General features: G+C 41.1%; 1 protein-coding gene and 1 long non-coding RNA gene across 2 annotated transcripts; one reads left to right on the forward strand and one right to left on the reverse strand.

The window, feature by feature from the left end:
* Positions 1-3,969: 3,969 nt before the first annotated feature.
* Positions 3,970-5,177, reverse strand: LOC308595508. The gene is made up of 2 exons (XR_014012066.1): positions 5,054-5,177; positions 3,970-4,130 (listed from the first exon to the last, which is right to left on the reverse strand). It is a non-coding gene; the product is annotated as an uncharacterized lncRNA (long non-coding RNA).
* A 186-nt stretch (positions 5,178-5,363) lies between these two features.
* Positions 5,364-22,216, forward strand: LTA4H (leukotriene A4 hydrolase; the record flags this gene model as incomplete). Its single annotated transcript, XM_081209660.1, has 19 exons — positions 5,364-5,516; positions 7,129-7,259; positions 7,806-7,926; positions 9,304-9,372; positions 13,103-13,207; positions 13,372-13,424; positions 14,506-14,578; positions 15,286-15,426; positions 15,632-15,655; positions 16,570-16,640; positions 16,758-16,869; positions 17,346-17,490; positions 17,581-17,684; positions 18,332-18,402; positions 19,079-19,133; positions 19,808-19,903; positions 20,786-20,868; positions 21,503-21,607; positions 21,767-22,216. 19 exons carry the CDS (start codon positions 5,364-5,366, stop codon positions 21,909-21,911), a joined length of 1,857 nt encoding a protein of 618 aa, XP_081065786.1. The 3' UTR covers positions 21,912-22,216.
* Positions 22,217-24,045: the final 1,829 nt, after the last annotated feature.

Genomic DNA, 24,045 nt, shown 5'->3' on the forward strand with positions numbered 1-24,045 from the left:
GTGACTTCTTCATAAGTTGAATTGAATCTGAGATAGTTGCTGTAGCCCCTCAAACAAACCAGGACTGGAAGCAGGTGTAACAGTTATTCTGAATCTATTCAGTTTCCTCTGCAAATAATAAATTGCAAATAATACTTGTGAAGGTAATACCTGTGGTTGCAAAAGACTCATGCAAGACATTTTGGACTTCAACTTTTATTAAACTCTTCTAAATATATATAAAAAAACTTGTACTGCTCCCTCTAGCAAGTCCAGCTTTGTACCTAGAGTATGAGGTGTTTAACTTGCACTCCTGCTTCTCCATTGCAAGCTGTCTCCAAATTAAGTACTTTTTGAGTTCCTTGTTTTAATTTGGCTTTATTTTATTGTCGTGTCATTCTGTAGCTGGTGTCTGAAAGCCACCTTGTAGTTATAATTGCATTTAACAGTGGCAGGAGAGACAGGAAATACAGTAAAGGTGCCTGCCCTGGTTTGCTGGTTTTTAAATAAGACCTCTATGATGACATTCAGGTTTTTCTTATTCTCCTATTTTGACTGGGCTTGCATATAAACAGCAGATGGTTAAGAAAATAACAAACCTATTTTTGCTGCTAGCTTTTGTTTTGGGGGAGGAAGAAAGATGGAATGAATAAAGTGTGCAGCCAATGGTTGGGGAATAAACCAAACGTATGTACATATCTCCTTTATTTCACCAGTTTCCAACTTGAAATACATGGTTCTTATTAAATGCAAATAATATATTATATTTGGTGGAGGCTGCAACCACAAGTGTTATCAGTGTGTCCTCTCTCTTTCTCTCTCTCTCTCCGGTAGAGGTTTTGTCACATTGGGGTGTATGTATCAAATTTCTTTGAACCAGTCAGTAACTGAAAGAGTTAGGACACAGGAAACTGCTTTGGGCTGATAAGACTATTGAACTCTTTTGCTCGGTATTGTCTACTAACTGTGACTTCCAGGCATTGAGAAAGGAGTGAAATTACATTAGCTTTTGAATTTCTTTTCAAAGCTTATGTCCCGCTTTTCCCCACTAGGTGGACTCCTAACAGCTCACAATATACTTTTTAATGGAAGAGTTCAAAGCCAATACAGTACAGAATCTTAGAACTGTAGAGTTAGAAGGGACCCAAGGGTCATCTAGTCCAACCCTTTGCAGTGCAGGAATTCTGCTCACAGCCATCCCTGGGTGTGCTTGAACCACCAACCTTCTGGTTAACAGCCAGAGACACTGACCCATTGTGCCACAGGAGAATTTGTTATCCCAGAGGGGCCCCAGAAGCAACTTTAGTCCATATTACTTTTTTTAAAATGGGTTGCACAACACAAATTTATGAGTGTTTTGTTGTGTATATTTCAGCAATCCCAAAGTTTGACAATCAGTAGCACAGCTGTTGTAAAGATGGTTATGAACAACCCCACTAAAGAAGCTAACAGACCTCATTGCTGGTTGTGAAGCTTAAACTTCAGGGACACAAAAATGTACCGGTAGGTCTACCACAGCAAACTATGGCAAGTTTTTTAAAGAAATGGGAGTGCCTGATCACCTCATCTGTCTCCTGAGAAATCTCTATGTGGGACAAGAAGCTACAGTTAGAACTGGATATGGAACAATTGATTGGTTCAAAATTGGGAAAGGCGTACGACAAGGCTGTATATTGTCTCCCTGCTTATTTAACTTATATGCAGAATTCATCATGCGAAAGGCTGGGCTGAATGAATCCCAAGCCGGAATTAAGATTGCCAGAAGAAATATCAACAACCCCAGATATGCAGATGACACAGCCTTGATGGCAGAAAGTGAGGAGGAATTAAATAACCTTTTAATGAGGGTGAAAGAGGAGAGTGCAAAATATGGTCTGAAGCTCAACATCAAAAAACGAAGATCATGGCCACTGGGCCCATCACCTCCTGGCAAATAGAAGGGAAAGAAATGGAGGCAGTGAGAGATTTTACTTTCTTGGGCTCCATGAACACTGCAGATGGTGACAGCAGTCACAAAATTAAAAGACGGCTGCTTCTTGGGAGAAAAGCAATGACAAACCTAGACAGCATCCTAAAAAGCAGAGACATCACCTTGCCAACAAAGGTCCATATAGTTAAAGCTATGGTTTTCCCAGTAGTGATGTATGGAAGTGAGAGCTGGACCATAAAGAAGGCTGATCGCCGAAGAATTGATGCTTTTGAATTATGGTGCTGGAGGAGACTCTTGAGAGTCCCATGGACTGCAAGAAGATCAAACCTATCCATTCTTAAGGAAATCAGTCCTGAGTGCTCACTGGAAGGACAGATCGTGAAGCTGAGGCTCCAATACTTTGGCCACCTCATGAGAAGAGAAGACTCCCCGGAAAAGACCCTGATGTTGCGAAAGATGGAGGGCACAAGGAGAAGGGGACGACAGAGGACGAGATGGTTGGACAGTGTTCTCGAAGCTACCAGCATGAGTCTGACCAAACTGCGGGAGGCAGTGGAAGACAGAAGTGCTCTGGTCCATGGGGTCACGAAGAGTCGGACATGACTAAACGACTAAACAACAGCAACCATGTTCATATGGTGGTACGCTGAAGTGACTGCAGCATTGCCTAAAGGAAAAATAAGATGAAATGTGCAGCAGCTAAAAGAGCGATGCTCTGATGCAATAGTAGTTCCAGCTTGCATGCAGAAATATTGATGCATGCTTAGCACTGCGTAGGGCTGCCCCTTACACTTCAGCATGGAGGAATGAGGTAGCCACAGATTATGTGGAGCAATCTTGAACATCCGATCCCTGTGAAGCTTCAGAACACGTCCTAACTGGTTTGCTCTTGTGTAAGCTTTCAGAGGCAACGGACAGCAGTGCCGTCCATCACACCACGGGGCAATGATATGATCGGATGGAACTTACTACAGCGCCTCTTTATGCTTGCACAACACCCCATTGCACTAGCAAGTAGTCAGCCCCAAAATACTCTTTGCAATGAGAACGGGATGCAAATGTTAAAATAAGTGATTAGAAACTGTCCGTACTATAAATATGCAAGTCTGCTTGAACTTGTGATGCCACATGCTTAAAGATCAGTACCGTATATATCTTAATGCAGTGTAGCAAGCAAGCTAAATACAAAGGGATTTACCACAAGAAAAAGGAAGTTATCCGTAATTATGAAGTCAGGAAATTAGTTCTGAGGAACTAGAACTAATGGTTTTGCAATGCATGGTCTTAGCACAGAAATTTCAGCATTGTAGATGAATAATCAACTCATGCAGAAAGCAAGATTAAGTAAGCAACTGGCAATGAATATAATGCTTTTCATATGAATCTAACACAAGTAAGACCATTAATTTCTATAACCAGATGTGTGTGTGTGTGTGTGTGTGAGAGAGAGAGAGAGAGAGAGAGAGAGAGAGAGAGAGAGAGAGAGAGAAACACAGTTTCTTAATTTTCCTAAACTAGCATATATTTGAACTGATAAAAGGGCCTTAAGAGAGAAGAGGCTTCCATTTACAGTGGTACCTCGGGTTAAGTACTTAATTCATTCCGGAGGTCCGTTCTTAACCTGAAACTGTTCTTAACCTGAAGCACCACTTTAACTAATGAGGCCTCCTGCTGCCGCTGTGCCGCCGGAGCACAATTTCTGTTCTTATCCTGAAGCAAAGTTCTTAACCTGAAGCACTATGTCTGGGTTACCAGAGTGTGTAACCTGAAGCGTCTGTAACCTGAAGCGTATGTAACCCGAGGTACCACTGTACAAGTTTCTCAGTACCCAACACCCAGGAAGAGAATCAGATGCCCATATCCAGGCCCTCCTTCCCCACAGTGACTTCACTTCAGAGAGGCATAAATAACCAATGAAATGAACACATGACAGAGAGAGCATTCTATTGACAGGTTGTATGATAAACTTTATATTACTGCCCTACTGGGGAAATGTTACAAAACGATGCAAAAATTACCCAAAGTAAAAAAAAAAAAACAGACTTAACTCTTTACCAGAATTGTGTGTGTGTGTGGCATCATTTTATTTCTTACACAAGGAAGCCAAAAGCACCACATATCAATTTTCAGTGCCCTACATCTCAATCTGGCTGCCTCGAGTTTTCTTCTGTGTTGAGGACTCCAGTATAACATGGATTTTCAGACCTGCGCACAGATGTACCTATACAGATAAAAGAATAGACTAGTTTGTCTTTTTTTTTTGGTTGTTTATATTTGTAATTTGTGGCTAAGATCAAGTGTAGAACCTTTCCTTAAGAAACAAATGAATACAATTTTTTTAAACAATCAGACCTGATCCAAAGATCCATGTGGTTATCTATGAGCTGGGCACATGCAATCTCTGTATGTACTAACAATCAATGGTTTTAGGAAAAATTATAAGGGTTGATGTTTTTAGATATGTTGTAAGCTGCACAGAGTGGCTGGTGAAACCCAGCCAGATGGGTGGGGTATAAATAATAAAAATATGAATTATTATTATTATTATTAACGGAAGAAGAGTTCCTCTCTACATTCAAGTTCCATCCCAAGCCACTCCAACAGGTGAGCCACACAGTCCAAGTGGACAGCTGGAATCAACTATCCATTTGCCACGATTGTGAACACTATTCATAATTAATAATCCACAATTAATTTTCATCACCGGTCATAATTATAAATTTTGAAAACACAGCAGTCTTGCAAAATTCCCCCATCCCTGATGAAACAGGATGGCACTTCTTTAATCAAGTAAAATGCGCTAGCACTAAATCTCAATCTAAAATATGAATTCATTTAATGATGCCACCCTAGGTTTCCTGTAATCCCTTGAGGTATGAATAATGAACGTCTATTAAAAAGCTGCTTTTCAGCTTAATATCATTAGCCATTGCTGTAAGCATTGCGAGTGCAAAGCCGTGGGCACTTACTCTACAAGCAGAGACAAGTATTAATAAACCAGTAGGTGAATTGTACATGTTCGAAATAGTTGCTGTATACTGTATTATATATACAGTATAGACAGGAAAGGAAGGAAAAAAACATAGCACCTCCCCGTCGGGGAATCGAACCCCGGTCTCCCGCGTGACAGGCGGGGATACTCACCACTATACTAACGAGGAACCACTTGGTCAACTCTCTTCCTCCGTCAATTTAAATTCTTCCTCCGGAGAATTCGCGGCGTGCCATAGGATAACCGACCCATCCAAACAAAAGCCATTGAACGAGGCTTCCCCGTAGTGGATTGTGGGAGTGGTAGTCCTCCCTCCGTATTTTCCTTAGGCTCTCCCCATCTAAAGAACTATCTTTCCCAGAATCCCTTTCCCTTAACCCCGCCTCACGAGGAGGGGCCTGTGGCCGGCAGGCCGGCTCTTAAGCGCCGTGGGCCGGCTGGCGTGAAGGCGAGAGCGCAGCCATGGCCGAGGCGGACCCCAGCTCCTTCGCGTCGCCCGGCTGCTGCCGCACCCACCACCTCCACCTTCGTTGCCGCGTGGACTTCGCCAGCCGCTCGCTGAGGGGGACCGCGGCCCTCACCGTGAGGGCGGAGAGGGACAGCCTGCGCCGACTGGTAACTTCTTCCCTAGACGGGCGGGGCGCGGGGCTCTAGGTCTGGAGGGAGAGCGGAGGACCGGCCGCCCTCCGTCGTGGAGCCGGCAGGAGCGCAGGCCCCTCTGTGGGACGGAGGGAAACCGGAAGGGACCCCTGGGAAGCCGCACCTGCCGCACCGGCTGGAAAGTTACTGGGTGACACCTTCTCCTTTGACGCCTCCTTCGTCCCAAGATAATATCTCTTTCTCCCTCCTCCTCCTACCTGTGGGCGCGTTTATCTTGGAGGAACCCAGCGGAGCTTCCTTTGGAGCAGTGGTTCCCAACCTTTTTTTGGCCATGCCCCTCCTAAGTATCTCTAAAATCCTGATCCCCCCCCCCCGGTGACATATAGTTTATTATTCAATAATTGAACTCCTGTTCCCGTGGAGGAAGCCTAAAGGCCACTAACTTGCTCTAAACAAGCTTCCAAATTGCCCCCCTGTGGGGCATGTGCCCCGCATTGGGAATCACAGCATTGGAGGAAACGGGCGTAGGGATTGTGCGCAAAGTTGGCTTGGGCTTCTGTTTTAAGTTGGTTTGTCTTAAGCAGATGCTCTGAGGCTGGCGACTTTCTCTCGTGGCTGCAGCATTTGCATTTTGTTTCCTTGGAAGTTGTACTTTGTCACGCTGGTATGGTAGGTGCTTGCAAAAGCAAGTTCCTCAAGGGCTTCTCTCTCTCTCTCTAAACTTAAGTGGCCGAATCCTTGATAAAGAACTGGCGGCGATTGCTAAAGTCTTTCGGTTGATTTGAAGTTGGAGAGATCGCTGGATGTTCTAAATTGTAAACAAAGATCCAAGTCAAGTTTCTCAGTAAAGGGAAGTCTGTCAGTTTCTGGGATATTGTCCCTAATGATTACACAATATCCAAAAAATACTTAATGCACTTCAGGGACTGATATACTTTACTTGGTGCTGCTGTTGTGTAAATAAATGTATGATTTATAATAGTTTCTTCAAGTTGACTCTCCTGGCCACAGAAATGGGTTACACTTGGCCAAAAACAATCCTAAGTGTCTTGTTTCGTCAGCTGTTTAGTACTTTGGAGCAATGCCAGTTTCTGTTCTTTGTAAGTACTTGAAGGCACAGAGACTTAAGGTTGTGGAATGAACAGAACATTTTAAGTGAAATACAGCTAACTCTAGATACTGTGTTTTCCTACATCTTAAAAACAGATGTAGAAAACTGGCCACAACATAGCTGCAGTTGTGTAGCTCTGAAGCATATACGGTAATTGTTTGTGCTGTGCAGATAAAGCTTTGCAAAATGGTTGTCTTGTATTCATATAGCACCTAGAGATTGATAGCACCGACTGTTCTGAAAATTGAGCTGGGCAATGCAGTCAAGTGCTGCTCAGTCCCCTTTGTCTTGGCAACATAATCCTTTTGCATGACTATGAGGAAAAGCCTGTTAATAACATGCAAGGAAAGGCTGGGCTACATTTTTGAGCCTTTGTAAATGTCTGCTTCTCTATTTCTTTGGGTATTTATGAACAGATAGAATTTATACTGGCCATTTAAAATATTGAGTATATTGATTCAATTTTCAATATATATTAGTGTGTTTGTCAATAATAGCTCATGAACTCACTTACAGGTTTTGGACACAAAGGATCTAACAATACACAAAGTGGTTGTCAATAAGCAAGATGCACAATTTGTTCTTGGGGAACGTCATAGCTTCAAAGGAGCACCGCTGGAAATCACGCTACCTTTTGAGTTGGGAAAGTATGTGTGTTCAGTTTATCCCCCTTTTCTGGTCTCTTGATGATCTTATCTTAAAATGTGCTAGATTAAGAGGCCATGTCATGCTAAACTAGCAGTTGTGCTTGTGTAATATTGTAGCGTATGACATGATGCCAGACTTGTAGAAATTTGCTTAAGAGTCTAGCAAAATATACTTACTTTGGGCCCGTATAGGTTTTTTCTTGCTATTTTTCTTGCTATAAAATCAGATAAGACTTGTTCCTTGAGGTAGTTATGACTCATTGTCCTGAAATTCTAATATATACCAGTCAATGTATTTGTGAGTTGGGGCTACTGTTGCTCAAGCACGAACAACTTTGTAGTTGTTTGAATGGAAGATTATTTGCCCACTACATACTCTTCATTAACATAATTAAATTGCTTGGCTGTTAAAATTTTAAGAAAACGGCTGCCTAATTTTATCCCTAAATTTGCAGTTACAAATTTAAAAGTTAGAACTTTCCAAAGATGATGGAGGTATCACATCTGACCTGTTCTCAAAAATGCACACTATTCCAATATTCACAGGGGTCAAGATGTGGTTGTAGAGATCACTTTTGAAACGTCTCCAAGGTCTTCAGCTCTCCAATGGTTCACGCCAGAGCAGACATCGGGGAAAAGGCACCCATTTCTCTTCAGTCAGTGTCAGGTGAGAAAACCATTGTTTTCCTTCTCTGCTATGGGCAACCTTTTCCCACATGTTACTTATAGTTTTGTGTATCCTGCACTGCTTCCACTTGACCAAATGGTGCCTGTCAACTGAAATCACTTGAGCCAAGACTGTCTGCCACAGACTCTCTTAAAGTACCGGTATATATCATACAATCTTACAGTGTGTTGGGGGAGTGAGTAGCAGTCTGTAAAGGCTCTCAGGATCCCATTGTGTGATAACTCCCCATTGCATAGTGGGTACATTGGCTGGGTGCAAAGGCATAAAAGGCCTCAGTTATATTGGAGCTGAGGAACTGATCTGGTTCTTGCATATCTCAAGAAATTGCACATTCTTTAAAAGAAGTTTTATGACCTGGTGGCTAAGAGAACAGGGTCATTGTGTCTTGCAAATCTTGTGTACTATCTTCTAAATGTCAGACATTTATGGTTCAACACATTTGTATGAACTATAATACTAAGTGCAACTGTTAATAGGGTTGCAATTCTTTACCAAAGGTCAGAAATAAGCTGATAATAGTGTTGAACAAGATTTGCAAAACGAAATCGTTTTGATACTTAGAACATTAAACCATTTAATTTCCACCAAAGTCAATTGATGATGGAGGTGCTGTCTAGACTTTCCCTGTGGTCTTCTGGAGATGAGCAGTAAAGGGAGAAAACTTTACCCATTTCCTAAAGTCCTTGTACTGGGGTATGAAAATAACTTAGTAGAACCATTCCTGTAAGGAGCTTGCTTTAGATCGATCCATTAGGTGCAGGATGAAGCAGATGTAGGGTGTGCTACCAGGTAAATTCAGAGTTGCTCATAGAATTACACAGGAACAGATATGGTAGGGAGGGGAATGCTTGATAGTTGCTGAATTTTTGGATATAACACTTTTTCGGGAAAAGTCTAGGAAATTTCCTGTTCAGTTTCCCCCGCAGAAAACCCATATCACTGGTTACTGCCTTTTTATGATTACTTGGAAGCATGTATGTTGTATAAAGTTCTGGAGGGTGCTCTGTTATGACATTTTTGAAGCAATGTTTATAATGTGGTGAGGCAATCTCAAATAGTACATGTGCTTGTGATCTTACTGGTCCACTTGCCTTTCAAACTTCAAATTGCCTTCTAAACTTAGGGGCATTTGATTGGTGGACTGCATTAGGGAATGTGAAATGTATATATGAATTTGAAGCAGGCACATGGGCCTAATTAAATCGTGCCTAGATGTGGTTACTTGGGGGTATTATGCTTTTAATGGTAGCAGTGTAGTGCAAAACCTAAATGTAATATTAAAAAAGTGTTCCTTGTGCATTACTATATTTGCCTGTAAGAATAGCAACCTGTAATCTGTGTCACTTTGTTTTTTAGGCCACACACTGCAGAGCTGTTCTTCCCTGCCAGGACACTCCTTCAGTGAAGCTAACATACTATGCAGAAGTAGGTGAACCTGAAAGCTCTGTACCCCTGAGGTGCAAACTTGGCTCTCTTATTTAGCAGTCATGCATAATCTCAATTAGTGCATTGGTATTCATTAAAACCCCGCCACCAAACTAAGCAACCTAAGTGAACATGCAGGCAAAAAAACCTGAAAATGTATAGCGAAAAACTCTTGCATTCTTTGCCGGTACCTGATTGTGTTATTTTGTTCGTAAAGCTTTGGTGCACAAATTTAAGTGTCTCCTACTTTATAAGATTCCAGCTGGTTGCCTTATCATGCTCTATCTGGAAGGTGTCACTGTCTTTCAACAAATAGATGGGGTTTGGAGAACTAGGTGTTAGTACAGACCCAGGTGCTGATGTCGCAGGGCGTGTGGTTGCCCAGTGGTGTGTGTGCGCAGGGCTGCTGTAGAACTTGGGGAGGCTTGGCTGCCATGGCCTCACATAGATGGTGCGCCTGTACAGACCAAACAGTAAGATTCTTGCTTAATGAAACTTGCCCATTTCTATAAATCATGGCTTATGAAGCCAGGATAGTTATTTGATCTGGAGCCACTCTTGAATATGCAGAAAACCAGTTGGTTAGCCTTCATGGTAAGAGGGCGCCATGGGATAGGTTTTGACAGATTGAATTTGCAATGTTAGAAATAAAATACCTTGTTCCGTGGAGGATGGCCCAGCATGTGAGAAACCCTGCCACCTAGTGTCCAAAGGCAGGAAAATTGACTTCTGGAAGCAGCTGGTCTTGTGCGTCCCTTTTCCTGCCTTTTGTCCATGGTGGCTTCTCTTTTTAGCTTCAATTTTTTTCTTTCAAGTGGATTTTTTTCCTTTGACTGCTTCTCTCTCCTGGGTTTGGGTGAGTGTGGAAGAAATGTTTGTATATAAAAGTGACAGTTTGAATCCAACAAGCACATGTCAAGCTGTCTGTTTGTTCTAGTACTTGGCAGAAACTGCTTAGGATTCATAACACAGGAATCTTAACAAATCGGCTAAAGTAAATTGGCTGAGAAGAAGTTTTTCCCACTATAAGCTTACAGTAAAACCAATTTCTATCTTCAGGGAAATCCTTAAAGAAAATGTTGCTAAATAAAGGAGGCTTGAAGATGTTTGTTTTCCCAGCCCAAGGAAGCCAAGCTCTCTAGCTTTGAAAACTTTGTTCTGAAATTGTTCTTATGCTCCATGACAGAAGTCCTTTGAACAACTGAGCCATTCAGTAAGCTGGGTAGAGCTTGATCTATTTGCTTAACATCAGACTTGCATGGCAAATTTGCATCAGATAATTAGGAACATATGAAGCTGGCTGGTTCACACAGTCTCAGAATTTGGGTCCATCTAGCTCAGTATTGCTTGCATCAGGGGTGGGGAACCAGTTTCAGACCATAGCCACATTCCTATGTGGACAACCTTCCGGTGGCCACATGCTAGTGATTGGCAGGGCTGGAGGCAAAAGTGGGCAGAACAACATTGTGAATGTTACCTTTGCACAGTAAGCTAGTTCCCTTATACTTTTACATCCCTCTCTATCCATCCATCCATGAAAGCTTTATCAGAGTTTGAAGACACATTCCAGCAAGGCAAAAACAGTCAAGGAGGTTGCAGAGAAAGTCTGGTCAGGGGTGTTGCTCAGGAGGGTGTGGCTTGGGGGTGGTTCTCCTAGCATTCAGACGGGTGACTCTCGCAGTCCTGCCTGGAGATTTCAAGAACTGGACTTGAAATTATAAAGCATGTTCTCTCTCACTGAGCCACAGCTTCTTCCCTAAAAGAATGGGCACGCTGATAGCAGTTACGGGGCTGCATCTTCAACATCTCAGACTGATCTGGGCCCTGGACAAGGGTTTCTGGAGGGACCAGTGGGATAATTATGTATTAGTAGAGAATGGCCACAGACAGGTTTCATGTAAATTAGTTGCCAAAGCCTGCACCTCAGCAGCAGGAGCCGTGGGGAGCCTTGAACTCATTGCTTTCCTAAGCCTGAAAACAAGATGATCTGGCAGGTGACAAGTCATGTATAGACTGGACCACATGACATCTCCCCAATCTGGTCTTAAGAAAAATCTGAGAAAAGCAGGCATGTTTTTCAAAGATCCATGCAAATATCATAGTCTGGATCAAAAGATTAAGGATGAATGCACGAAGTACATTTTTTAAAAAAATTCACCTTCCTCCTTCCTTCCCACTTCCTTTAAATTCCTATAAATGTTAATTGTTATTGATACAAAATACAAATGCATGTTACTATACATCATTTCATATCTGCAGTTATTGCAATAATTTTGGTAGATACACTTTGATACAACTTTGTTACTATATTCAGAAATGTTTGTTTATTTTAATTTTATGTAATTGTTGCATGTCATATGCTCTAGTGTAAACAAAGGTAGATGGATATATCAATGCTGCAGTCATGTTAAAAAGCTTAACACTAATAATGAATAAAACTGTTACCAAGAAAAAGAGGGGAGGTTAGGAAAGAAGAAAAGTGTAGGCAGGATCTTGAGGGTACATTTTGCAGCCACACTGCTGAACCCAAGGAGGCCTGGGCATGACCAGTGCCTGCTGGGACATCACTGGAAAATTCCATGTGCTTCACTTTGAATTCTGTAGTGGAAGAAGATGGGCAATAAATGTTACCAATAAATAAAGCAAAGAACATTTTACAACCTAGTCTCATGCAAACTGTCTATGCTGCAGCCTCAACCCAGCAACTTTTCAAGTTGCTGCGGTGTTGCTGTTTGTGTAAATTGCACCTTAGAACACACTTAAAACATTCAAGGGTATAATTTACCCTTGCCTATAAATAATGCCGTAAGAAACAGATGGATATAAAGTTAAGCTTATTGGAAATCAGAATCTCTTGCTTACCAGCCCCAGACACTTTATTACCCATAACCAGATGGCAGAGTGACAAGTTTTGCATCATTTGTGCCAGATTTGTCATGATAAGCACTTAAATAGCTGAAGAGGGAGGTTGTGAGAATGCAGTTTCAGCACTTAGAACTCCAGAATGTTGAAACTGTTGTGGCATTATTAACATAGCTGACTCAACATTTTAACATCAAATCCACATGTTCTCCTTGAGAGTATCTTTCTTTATGCATTGCAAAACACATCAGAGGTTACTTCTAGAGAGGGATATGTTGGTGGTTAGTTGCTCAATGTTGGGTGCAGGTTCCCAGGCCTCTGTCTTATGGGCTGTTAAGCCCTTGCACAGCTATTTTATTTTTTTTAAAGAGTTTATGGGGAAAACAAAGCAGGCCAGGACCACGGGAGGCAGTTTTAACCTTTTATCCTCTGTCACATTTCCAATCTAATTTGGGACAGAGGACCTGCAACAGTTCTTACCTGCCAGAAAGTGTTTTACTGTCCACACAGCACTGCTCAAAGTGTACATCTTATCGGTGTCTTTTTGCAGGAACAGTCACTGTTCATTCTCTCCAAGAGATCAGTATGTTACAGGGAACCAAAAGATCAAAATTGCACATTGGCATGTGTTACTTGTGATCAAGTAACTTAATGTTTGTCATGACACCGGGGAATGTGTCACTTAACACTTCTGAAAAACCCAGGTGTGAGCATGGCAGAAAATAAGGGGAGCTTTCAGGTAAGGCGAGAAGTGAATTATTTCTGAGCTGCACTGCTACAGAATTGCCATTCTAGGATATCATTGCCTGCAAGGTGTGAAATAGTTAACATATTAAATAAAAACAAATGTATTTTTGTACTTCACTAGATATCGGTTCCGAATGAACTGGTGGCACTTATGAGTGCCAAGAGAGATGGAGACTTGCCTGACCCAGAAGAAAGCACAAGGAAGATATACCGCTTCATACAAAATGTAAGCCATTATGCACTTTCAGCTCACAGTGGTTGGTTACATAATGCAGATATGCATCATTGCATGGAGCAATTGGATAACTTTGGCTTCAGCCTTGTAGGTGCAAAATATGTGATATGGAGCACTGTTATTGTTTCTATTATTTTTCTCTCCTTTGGGGTTAGGTTCCAATACCCTGCTATCTGATTGCTTTAGTTGTTGGTGCTTTGGAAAGCAGGTGAGTATTACTCAATAACTGCAGAAATTCCTCAATTTGTAAAGTGTAGAAATTGCCTGAGCCTGTCCTCTCTCAAGACTAGGCTGCAGCCTATTTATCAATATTGCTACAATATCACTTTGGAGGACGGTAAAAATGATTCAGTAGGATTCATATCTGAACAGGAGAGCCAGTGTGGTGTAGTGGTTAAGAGCGGTAGTCTTGCAATCTGGGGAACTGGGTTCGTGTCTCCGCTCCTCCACATGCAGCTGCTGGGTGACCTTGGGCTAGTCACACTTCTTTGAAGTCTCTCAGCCCCACTCACCTCACAGAGTGTTTGTTGTGGGGGAGGAAGGGAAAGGAGAATGTTAGCCGCTTTGAGACTCCTTAGGGTAGTGATAAAGCGGGATATCAAATCCAAACTCCTCCTCCTCCTCCTCCTCTGTTGTTCTACACTGGCTGCTAACAGAATATTATAGTTCAATCTAGCTTGGGACAGGCAAGACAACTTTCTACCTTTCTAATCACTTTGTATGCAGTAAGAACGGGCTGTTTTGGAAGCGATTTCTAGAATTAGACAGTATTTCTTTTGTTGCTTCCTCACTGAAGAATATAGTTGAGCTCCTGGACGAAGTAGAAGTTGCAAGACAGTTGTGCAGAAACTGACTGGTACATGCACATTGTTTGGGCAATGCATCTTTGCATCAGTCCTTCCAGGTCACTCCAATTGTTGGGCTACAGAATACTTAAATAAAGAGGAGTGTGAATATCATGACTAAGTATGACAAAGGCTGGCAGGGAGAACTTGCTTGCAAAAGGAAAAGTGTTGAAGAAGGGTTTGCTGAAACCCTGTCACCTTCTCCTAATGCACAAACTCTGGCCAGGATATGGACCTATGTCTGCACCAGTCATTGGAACCAGAGGCAATTAAAGGAACTGTCCACATCAGCTATTCCCTTTCAATAATGCTTTTACAGCCACTCGCTTGCCCCAGCTACTAAAATGTTCACAAACATCTGCATTGAAATTTTTGCTAAGAAATAAGCAGCCAGGAAATCCAAGATGGTATTCCTGGTTTTTCTGACTGAATTTTGTTCTTCAGAGAGATTGGTCCCAGAACTTTGGTGTGGGCTGAAAAGGAGCTTGTGGACAAATCGGCACATGAATTTTCAGAGGTTAGTGAAAATTATGGCTATATGACTTTGGTATATTGTGAAAAGATGAATAGCTGGTAGAGGCAGTGACCATTTTAGCTATATCTAATTTACACGTAGTTGCCGGTGCACAGGTGCTTTTGGACCTGGAAGAAGGCAGAATGGGCAGGGCTTAGCTGACATTTGTAGGGGCTGGGAATGGAGCCTCTGTGTGAAATGGCCATTGCCTGTACTTAATTATTCCTTAGATGGCTGTACATTTTGCATAAGAAACGCAAACTTGAGTGTTCTCCCAAGACCCTATGTAAAGCAAACATATAGCAAGTTTGAACATTAAAAGCTAATTGACTAAGTTGACTGCATTCCTCAGCTTCAAGATAGTCTCAGAGGATCGCTCCACAACTGTCACCTGCATATAAGATGACTTGAAAGTGATTGTATCCTACCTCTATCACAATTGTGTTTTGTAATTAAAAATGCCATATTTGTGACAGGTTTGTAAGTTCTTAAAATATGAAGCCACTTGTATTATTTCCCCACTAATAATGACTTTACAGATTTCCTGAATTTCAAGTCAGGAGGGACTTGGTTTCTATTGTCTGAGTAAAATTCATTCTGTACGAACAGGTCAGTTACTATCCTGTCTGTGATGTATCTTATCTCACTAATTGGGCATTACCTGTATATATATATTAGAACCTATTTTAGTTTACTGACCTTTTTTTCAGACAGAAGCCATGCTGAAAATTGCAGAAGACCTAGCAGGTCCTTATGTATGGGGTCAGTATGACTTGCTAGTGTTGCCACCATCATTTCCATATGGTGGTATGGAGAACCCCTGCCTCACTTTTGTGACTCCCACATTACTGGTAAGTGTGTCTCCCTCTCTTATGGGTTACATTACATAGCTTTCCTTAGGACATCACATTAAAGCCATTTAGAGTTTGGGACTTGCATGGTGGCTTTCATTTTGCTAAGTGACCTTAACTTAGCCTGAATTCGGAAATGATACTATATTAAGCTTTCATCTGACATGGATTAGAGAGGTAACTTTTTGATTTCTGTTTGCTGCAGGCTGGTGACAGATCATTATCCAATGTAAGTATAAGTCCAGCTGTATTCAAGTATTTATACTGAAGGTGCTCTTTCCCCCTGAAATCTAAACAAGGTGCCTGAAACATTAGGTGCTATGTATGTTTTCTAAGCAGTAATCATACTTGGAATAGACGTAGACCACTGAAATGAATGAAATTTATTTTAGAATTTGACTAACATTGGAGATCACCTACTATTTCTCACTGTTTACTTGTCTTGTAAGTGTTTAAACTTCAATATTAAGAAACTGAAAATGTTGCAACTTTATAGAGTTCTGCACAATACAGTCTGCTCAGTTAACACTTAGACCAACTGTTCTCAAAGCATTACGTGAATTAAAAAAAGACAACAAATTATGGTGAATTAAAAAGACAACAATAACAACAGTGGTAGTAGCTGCTGGAGTGGAGGTAGCTGGTGATCTGGAAATCAGATCTATGGAGACTCACTGAGATATTGTACATTAAACCTGCCTTTCTTGGAACAAGTGTGGTTTTATTTTTATGTTGTAAGTTGTTTTGGGACCCTCTTCTGTGTGTGAGAAAGCCCAAAAAATATTTAGGATTATGGAGTTGCTGGTCCTCCCCCTTTTTTAAAAAAATTAAAAGGCTTCTCTATTGAAACCATAATAAAGCTGAAACCAAACAAATTTTAAAATGTTAGGTTAGATGCCACTAAAATGTGTAACAATTTCAACAGTATTTTGCATTTTGGGAGTTGATGATTAATTTCAGTGGAGGATAACCCAAGTACCTCCATGAAAATTGAAGCAACTTCCCCATGGTTATTACCATGTCTGCATGGGGCCAGTTTAGGGCATCTTTGGCACCTAAGTGGCACCCTCCTTTCTGTTATGGATATGTGTGTTTGTGACAAAAGAGACCGCTATGTGCTTATGCCACTTCTATACATTTCAGGTTATCGCCCATGAAATTTCTCATAGCTGGACTGGGAATTTGGTAACAAACAAGACCTGGGAGCATTTTTGGTAGGTGAAATCCATGTGCTTTTAAGGCGTACTTGGCTTTTCTTTTGGTGTGCGTTTAACTCATTAAAAGATTTCTCTAATTTACAGAAATAATGACTTGTGCGCTTGGTGTTTCAGGCTAAACGAAGGACACACCGTTTACTTGGAACGCAGGATCGGTGGCCGGCTCTTCGGTGAGCAGTTCAGGCATTTCCAAGCTCAGGGAGGCTGGAGAGAACTGCAGAACACGGTGAGTGCTTCTGGTTGATTTGAAGAGTAACTTACACATAACTTTTCTTCAGAAACACTGGGCACATGTAAAATTAAGAGCAAATTTATTTTATCTGGTATTGCAGATAGAATTAATTTCTGCTCTATATTGCTGTAATTATCTTTAGAAAAGTTCTATTCTGCCTTTTGGCCTCTAAGGCAGCTTCCAGATTAACAAGCACAACTTCAGTAAAAATTGGAGGGAAATAAACAGTATATCAATTAAATAACAAAGCAGCAGTATAAGCATGGCATAAAATCAATGGGTAAGTTTTAAAATACATTCCAGTGCAGGAGATGAATTAGGATACAAATACTTTGTTACCCTCCGAAAACACACAAGAGGAACAATCAGACTTCTTTTGGGAGGAAGTTCAGCAATCTGGCTGCTGGCAGGTAGAGTTCTGTTACAACTTACAAGCACATCAGTTTCCAGCAATATGTGTCTCTTTCTAGATTAACACCCTTGGAAGCACAAACCCTGTGACTCACCTGATCCCTAATTTGAAAGAAGTAGATCCTGATGTTGCATATTCTTCTGTTCCGTATGAGAAAGGCTCTGCTTTACTACTTTATCTAGAACAGCTTCTTGGAGGGCCAGGTATTGGTTAATTTGCTTTTAAATATGTGTGGCTTTTTTTTCCCTGTTGCAGCACTTTATTTCTGGTTAATGCATCTTATATGTTCCCAGATGTCTTCATTGGCTTCTTGAGGGCATACATCCAGCAGTTTGCATACAAGAGCATAGACACGGAAGACTGGAAGAATTTCCTGTACTCCTACTTCAAGGACAAGGTTAGGTGCTAATCTTCCAATTCAAGATGCTGGAGTGTAACCCCATCAAGAGCAGCCAGCCTCCGATCCCTTTGGCTATGCAACAAATGTCAGCAAGAGTTATAGTGTCATAGGAAAGGAAACTTCCATCTAGAAAAAACTTGTACTGCAGGTACCCCTCTCTCCTAGAAGTTCCCATATGGCAGAGATATGTGTACCTCTCCTGATTAGCTGCCTGCTTACTTGTGTTTATCATGCAACAACAGTGTTAATTGAAAAGTTTAATCTGACAATGAGTCATTCTCCGCGCCTCCCCAAAAACCCACTTTGCTGAATGATTTTTTGAGGGCTTAGTCTTCTGAGGTCTGTAGCTTTCAGTTTCATAAGGCCTTCTCAATTATGCCATCTTTGCTGTGTCATCAGTGTGGTAAAATGCTGGTAGAACCACACATTACACTGTTATATGGAATTAAGCATGAAAGGAGTAGAAGAAACCTCAGATTTCCTAATTCAAGTTAGTCAAATCATTTCATTGTATATGTGATTCCCATTAAAATTATCAATGAACAGTTAAAAACAAATCTTCAAAAATATTGGGATCAATATGAGTTTCAAAGAAATAAAACACTTCCAAGATTTTGGGTAATTTGTTGGTCTGTTCATTTTAGGTTGACCTTCTTAACAAAGTTGACTGGAATGCATGGATGAACACTCCTGGCATGCCTCCAGTAAAACCAACGTAAGCACATAATCTTTTTCTGTAACATTTCTATTTGTTTTGAAAGAGCACCTCTGTATAATAATAATCATGTTTATTTAACTATAATGTAATTTAAATTAAATATATAATTAGCTATTTATATAGCTGAATTTATTAGAATTTAATATTCAGTTATATATTTAATAAAAATATATCCTTGATTATATTAGATCCTTAATGTAATCACTTTTCCTATTTTTAATTTTTTTTATTTATGGTCAATTATATATATATGTATATTCCTTAACTTGATTTGATCCCTTTGGACTGGGGTAAGAAATGTTTTAAGTATGACTATAGCCAATGATCTAAATGCAACATAAGCATGTCTCTTTCAATAATAAAAAATATTCCTCAAACACCTGCACAATTTTGGTTATACCAATTTCTAAATGTGTCTGCTCTATAAAATGTCCCTTTAGACTTCATTTTCCATTTTCTACTGTTGGTTGTAACAGTAATAGTCTATTCTATTTCTTCAAAGCCAGATGTGATCAGTGAGGAGTATAAAAGAGAGCTGCTCATAAACTATATTGTAGCAGCTGGCAAGATAGAATTTGGATATGTGCTCTAGATACAAATGTATGTGTTCTAGGTATGTTCAAGATACAAACATTTTCTAAACAAGACATACTCATTTTTATGTCTTCACCAGGTATGATTCAACACTGTCAAATGCTTGTGTTGCCTTGAGTCAAAGATGGGTCAAAGTGAGTTAATGTCGTGTTAAACATATGTTGAGTGAATTACTTGTAAGTGTTGTATTTTGCATTGTCTTTCAACATGCATAACTGGGGATTCAATGCAATGTAGAATTTAGTAAAGTCAATTTATAATTGAGGCAAACTTCAGATTTTATTGAATTTTTTATTTAACTTCAGACTTCATTTTTTTTTTTTACATGAGCTTGCAAACTTCTCTTACATTAGAGGCAGTAAATGTGGTATAGGGGGAGATATAGGGTGTTGGAGGCTGGGCAGATCAGATAAAGAGAAGGGGCTATTGCTCAAAAGCTAAGGCATTTTCTGGGTCGTGGCTGCTGTCTCAGCCTGCCTCTCTAGTCTGGTGCTGTTTTAAGAACAAGTTAGTCATAATACAGTACTTTATTCATGATTTGATTATGGATCGGGGCATGGATAGAGGTGGGTTGGGCTGATTTGATCCACTTGTGCCCATCTGGGTATCTACTGACACATTAGCTGAAAGGTCACTGTAATTCATAAGAATTCCATGCAGATAGCATTCCTCCCAAGAGAAAAGAATCCAGAGCCCTTGAGTTATTCTTTTGACTTTTATGTATCCAAATGAGGTTTTCTAAACAAATTTCTGTAATTTCTTAAAGGCCTGCTTCTCCAATTTCCTCCTAATTCTGCTTGTCTTATAGGCCACGGAAAACGATCTTGGCTCCTTCAGCTCAGCTGATATAAAAGAGTTGTCTTCACACCAGCTTATTGAGTTTCTTGCACTACTGCTGCTGGAGGTAAATATAGGCAAAATGTTTTTTTATTACCTTTCAGGATAAACGTTTGTGGCACCATCTTGTTGCGTTTCCAAGTTTGTAGAGTGAAATTTAGGGGAGGTTGGCATCCGTTTGTCTCGAGAGACAATGGAGGAGTGCTGTTGGAAGGTTTCAGTTCCTGTTGCGGCTATAGAGACAGATGCAGGAGAGGCGTGTTTTGTTGCAGCTGGGGCAGATGAAGGCGTCCAGTTATTAGTCATAGCATGTTCATTTCTCTCTTCCAATGACTGTTAGATCTTGTCATCTTAGTAGATAAGAGACTAAGTCTTAGTCTTAGTCATACCTTAGTCTAAGTCTTAGTCGTACCTTGGTTCACGAACGCCTTGCGAGTCAAATGTTTTGGCTCCCGAACGCTGCAAACCCGGAAGTGAGTGTTCTGGTTTGCAAATGTTCTTTGGAACCCAAACGTCTGACACGGCTTCCACTTGGCTGCAGGAGCTTCCTGCAGCCAATTGGAAGCCACGCCTTGGTTTCTGAACATTCTGGAAGTTGAAAGGACTTCCAGAACGGATTCCATTTGACTTCCGATGTACCACTGTACTGCAAACTTATTGCTGTGCTTATATAGAATTGTAGAACCACTGTGGGATGTTGGTATCTTGTCCTACTGTTCTGACCACCCTGAACAGTATGCATGCACTTTGGCAGCAGACTGCAGAATGAGCGCCATTTTGTTGCTTACAACTTTGGTCTGTGTCATTTCAGAAACATGTGGTCCTATTGTGTGGGCACAATGGCTTACTTGCTTCAGGGGTGAACTCTAGAGCTGGCACAATTATTTAGAAGTGAAGAGTTGATGACTTGATGTTGCTTTTCTTTGTACCCCTTGTTTTATATTTTTAGAATCCCCTTCCAGTGAGCCATGTAAGGCGAATGCAGGAAGTTTATGACTTCAATGCTGTGAACAACTCTGAAATTAGATTCAGGTTTGTAAAATGTAGGAATATTCTGAAATTTTAAGAATGTAATGGATCGATACTATATAGTAGTAACTTTTATTAAATCTGCAGTCGAATTGCCTGTTATATGTAAAATATAAATGAAAGCACAAGTACATAGAACTGAGCAGTGATGTGTGTGCACATTCATACCTGAGGTTGTAAAACAACTGTGAAAACAAATAATCCTGTTCGTCCCTGGTATAGATCCCTGAAAGTAGTTTTGAATACTGTCCAGCCAGGAACAGCTGGTTGCAAAGTTCTAAACTTACCTGTTTATTTAGAGATACATGCAAGCATGTGGTTTGTGGGGCCCTAACATCTTGCCAATGAGATCCAAATTCATTGAATAAGCAATCTTAGATGCAGAATAAACTATGCAAGCATTTTAAATATATATAAATTAAAAGATTATTACTTACATCCCACATTTCCTTCAAAGAGCAAAGGGTGGTATAAATGGTTTGGTCTTCACAGAATCCCTGTGAGGTAGATTAGACTGTGACAGTGACTGTCCCAAAGTATCCCCGGTCCTAGTCCCAACTCTTTGGAGACTGCTTGTGGTTAAACTTGGATTTTCTTGATCTTGATTTAGCTAACTAAGGCTAATTCTGCTTTTCAGATGGCTGCGCATCTGCATTCAAGCCAACTGGGAAGATGCCATTCCTTTGGCCCTGAAGATGGCTACAGAACAAGGCAGAATGAAATTCACTCGTCCTTTGTTTAAGTAAGACAGTTACCTAAGCAGGCAGGCAGTGGTTCAATATAAGAAGTTCTCTGCATCTTACATGTTAAATATGTACAAAGTGGTTCTTCAAAGATAAATGGTACTTGTCTTGATTTTTTAAAAAGTCGTTTAAAATTTATTTTGTGGCGTCTATTTCAGGGACCTCTATAAATTTGACAAATCCCGTGCTCAAGCTGTCAGCGCTTTCTACCAGCACAAGGCTTCCATGCATCCAGTGACTGCGATGTTGGTAACCAAAGACCTGGGACTCGACGGACAAACAGCCCAACCTTTGCAGACCTAAGGATAAACTCCGATAAGAGTTTCTTCTCCCCACTCCCTCCGTGAAAAAGAATCATTGTAACTTGCATGTTTGATTACTGAACTAGCTTTCTGTTCTGATGCTGAATCAATAAGCACCCCCCTGCCCCCACCCCTGATTATTCATGCTGGCATCTCAATCTTGTGCCTCATTTAAAATTCTGCAAAACCAGGAAAAAATAAGATATATTTTGACACTGCATTTGGCACTTCACCACAAGTAGCATTCATAGTTTTGCTACATGTACTGCTTTATTTGAAGCAATAAATCTTTTATGATAAATCGGATTGTCTTTCCGTATATTTAATTGCCTCCAGTATACAGAGTAAAGGTGAAGGGACCCCTGACCGTTAGGTCCAGTCGTAGCCGACTCTGGGGTTGCAGTGCTCATCTTGCTTTATTGGCTGAGGGAGCCAGCGTACAGCTTCTGGGTCATTTGGCCGGCATGACGAAGCCGCTTCTGGCGAACCAGAGCAGCGCACGGAAACGCCGTTTACCTTCCCGCCGGAGCAGTACCTATTTATCTACTTGCACTTTGACGTGCTTTCGAACTGCTAGGTTGGCAGGAGCAGGGACCGAACAACGGGACCTCACCCCGTCGTGGGGATTCGAACCGCCAACCTTCTGATCGGCAAGTCCTAGGCTCTGTGGTTTAACCCACAGCGCCACCCACGTCCTAGTATACAGAGTACTGACATGTAAAAAGCTACTGTCTAGCCCTTGCATTCCCAGTGGTGGTTGGGACCAGAACTGGTGTTGGGTGTGAAACACAAACATGCACATGCGCTCTTCCCCCTTCATATGTATACTCTCATGCATACCCTTCCATTCCCTTCCATTCCCTTTTGTCTCCATCCCCCACCAAGCACTCACCATCCAGCAAGCTGCTAGCCTGCAGCAATCTAGTTGCCATAAGGAAAAAGAGACGAAGAACCAGGCAGACACATGCAGATGCTAAAGGTCTGAGTATGCAACACAGTTGCTTTCCACCATGCTCTGTTGTGAAAGGGGCCATGGCCTGAATCTGAAGGTTCTGCCGGCCTGATCTAGTCTCAAGGCAGCCCATTCTCCACCCCTCTGAGACCTTAACACTGGATGATAAAGCAGTTAAGTTTCTGAACTCCATTTGATCTCACTTGCCATGTTCTTTCCATGGAGGTACTTAAATCTGTTTTATTGTATGAAAGCCACCCTGAACGTTCATAATTGAAGTTTTATTTTTTTAAATAATGGCAACATCACTTTCCCACTGTTTTGGAAATTCATCTTATCTGAATTCTGCCATATTTGTTACTTAAATTACCTTGTCTACAGAACCCTGAGTGGCTAACAACAAACAAGTATGAAATAGCAATAGCATTTAAGACCTGAAAGTGCTACATAAATGTTCAAGGTCCTTTACATGTATCACCTAGTTGTAATCAGTTCTGTAGGGTAAGTCGGTGGTATTCTTTATGGCAGCATAAACACTATCCCCCCCCCATGCATTGCAGAATAATAAAAGTACCGACAGGCACGAAAGCAACTTAATCAGATATAAAAACAACTTAGTCAGAAATTGCCTAAGTTAAGAGCAGTTCAGTGAGAGCAACAACGTATACTTACATAATCCAGTGCCCAAAAGACACATCTGAATTAATGATTAATAGTTAGCCCAACTACAAACGACTCTTGTTCAGGTTGCTGAAGTCTAAAGGTTGTTAAATTGCCATGGTTGACTAGTGCTGATTTTTTAGCTGGGATTGCAGTAGCTCATAGAAGTAATAAATTGTAGATCGCATCTCTGCAGCTTGTCCCATCTTCTTGATAACAGTGTGCAGTGGCATGTATGGTTTGCTAAACATGCTGGCTGCTATAAGTGGTGCCAAAGGCTGAGAATCATGAGATGTCTCCAAAGGTAGCATCTACTACTGGGGACATAAGTAGTTGGGGATGGAACAGCAGAGAGAAGACTGGAGTCCTTGAGGCTATTACATTTGTCCCTTTGTGATGAAAAGTGGAGAGCTGGCATGCAGTCTCTTCCACTTTCAAACTAGTAATGTACATAGCATGTAAGAAGACACCCACCAGCTCTGACTTTGATGGTGAATGACATTCTCGTGCTCACGGACTTATT

Source organism: Podarcis bocagei (assembly GCF_964188305.1).
Source record: "Podarcis bocagei genome assembly, chromosome: 10".
NCBI classification, from domain to species: domain Eukaryota; kingdom Metazoa; phylum Chordata; class Lepidosauria; order Squamata; family Lacertidae; genus Podarcis; species Podarcis bocagei.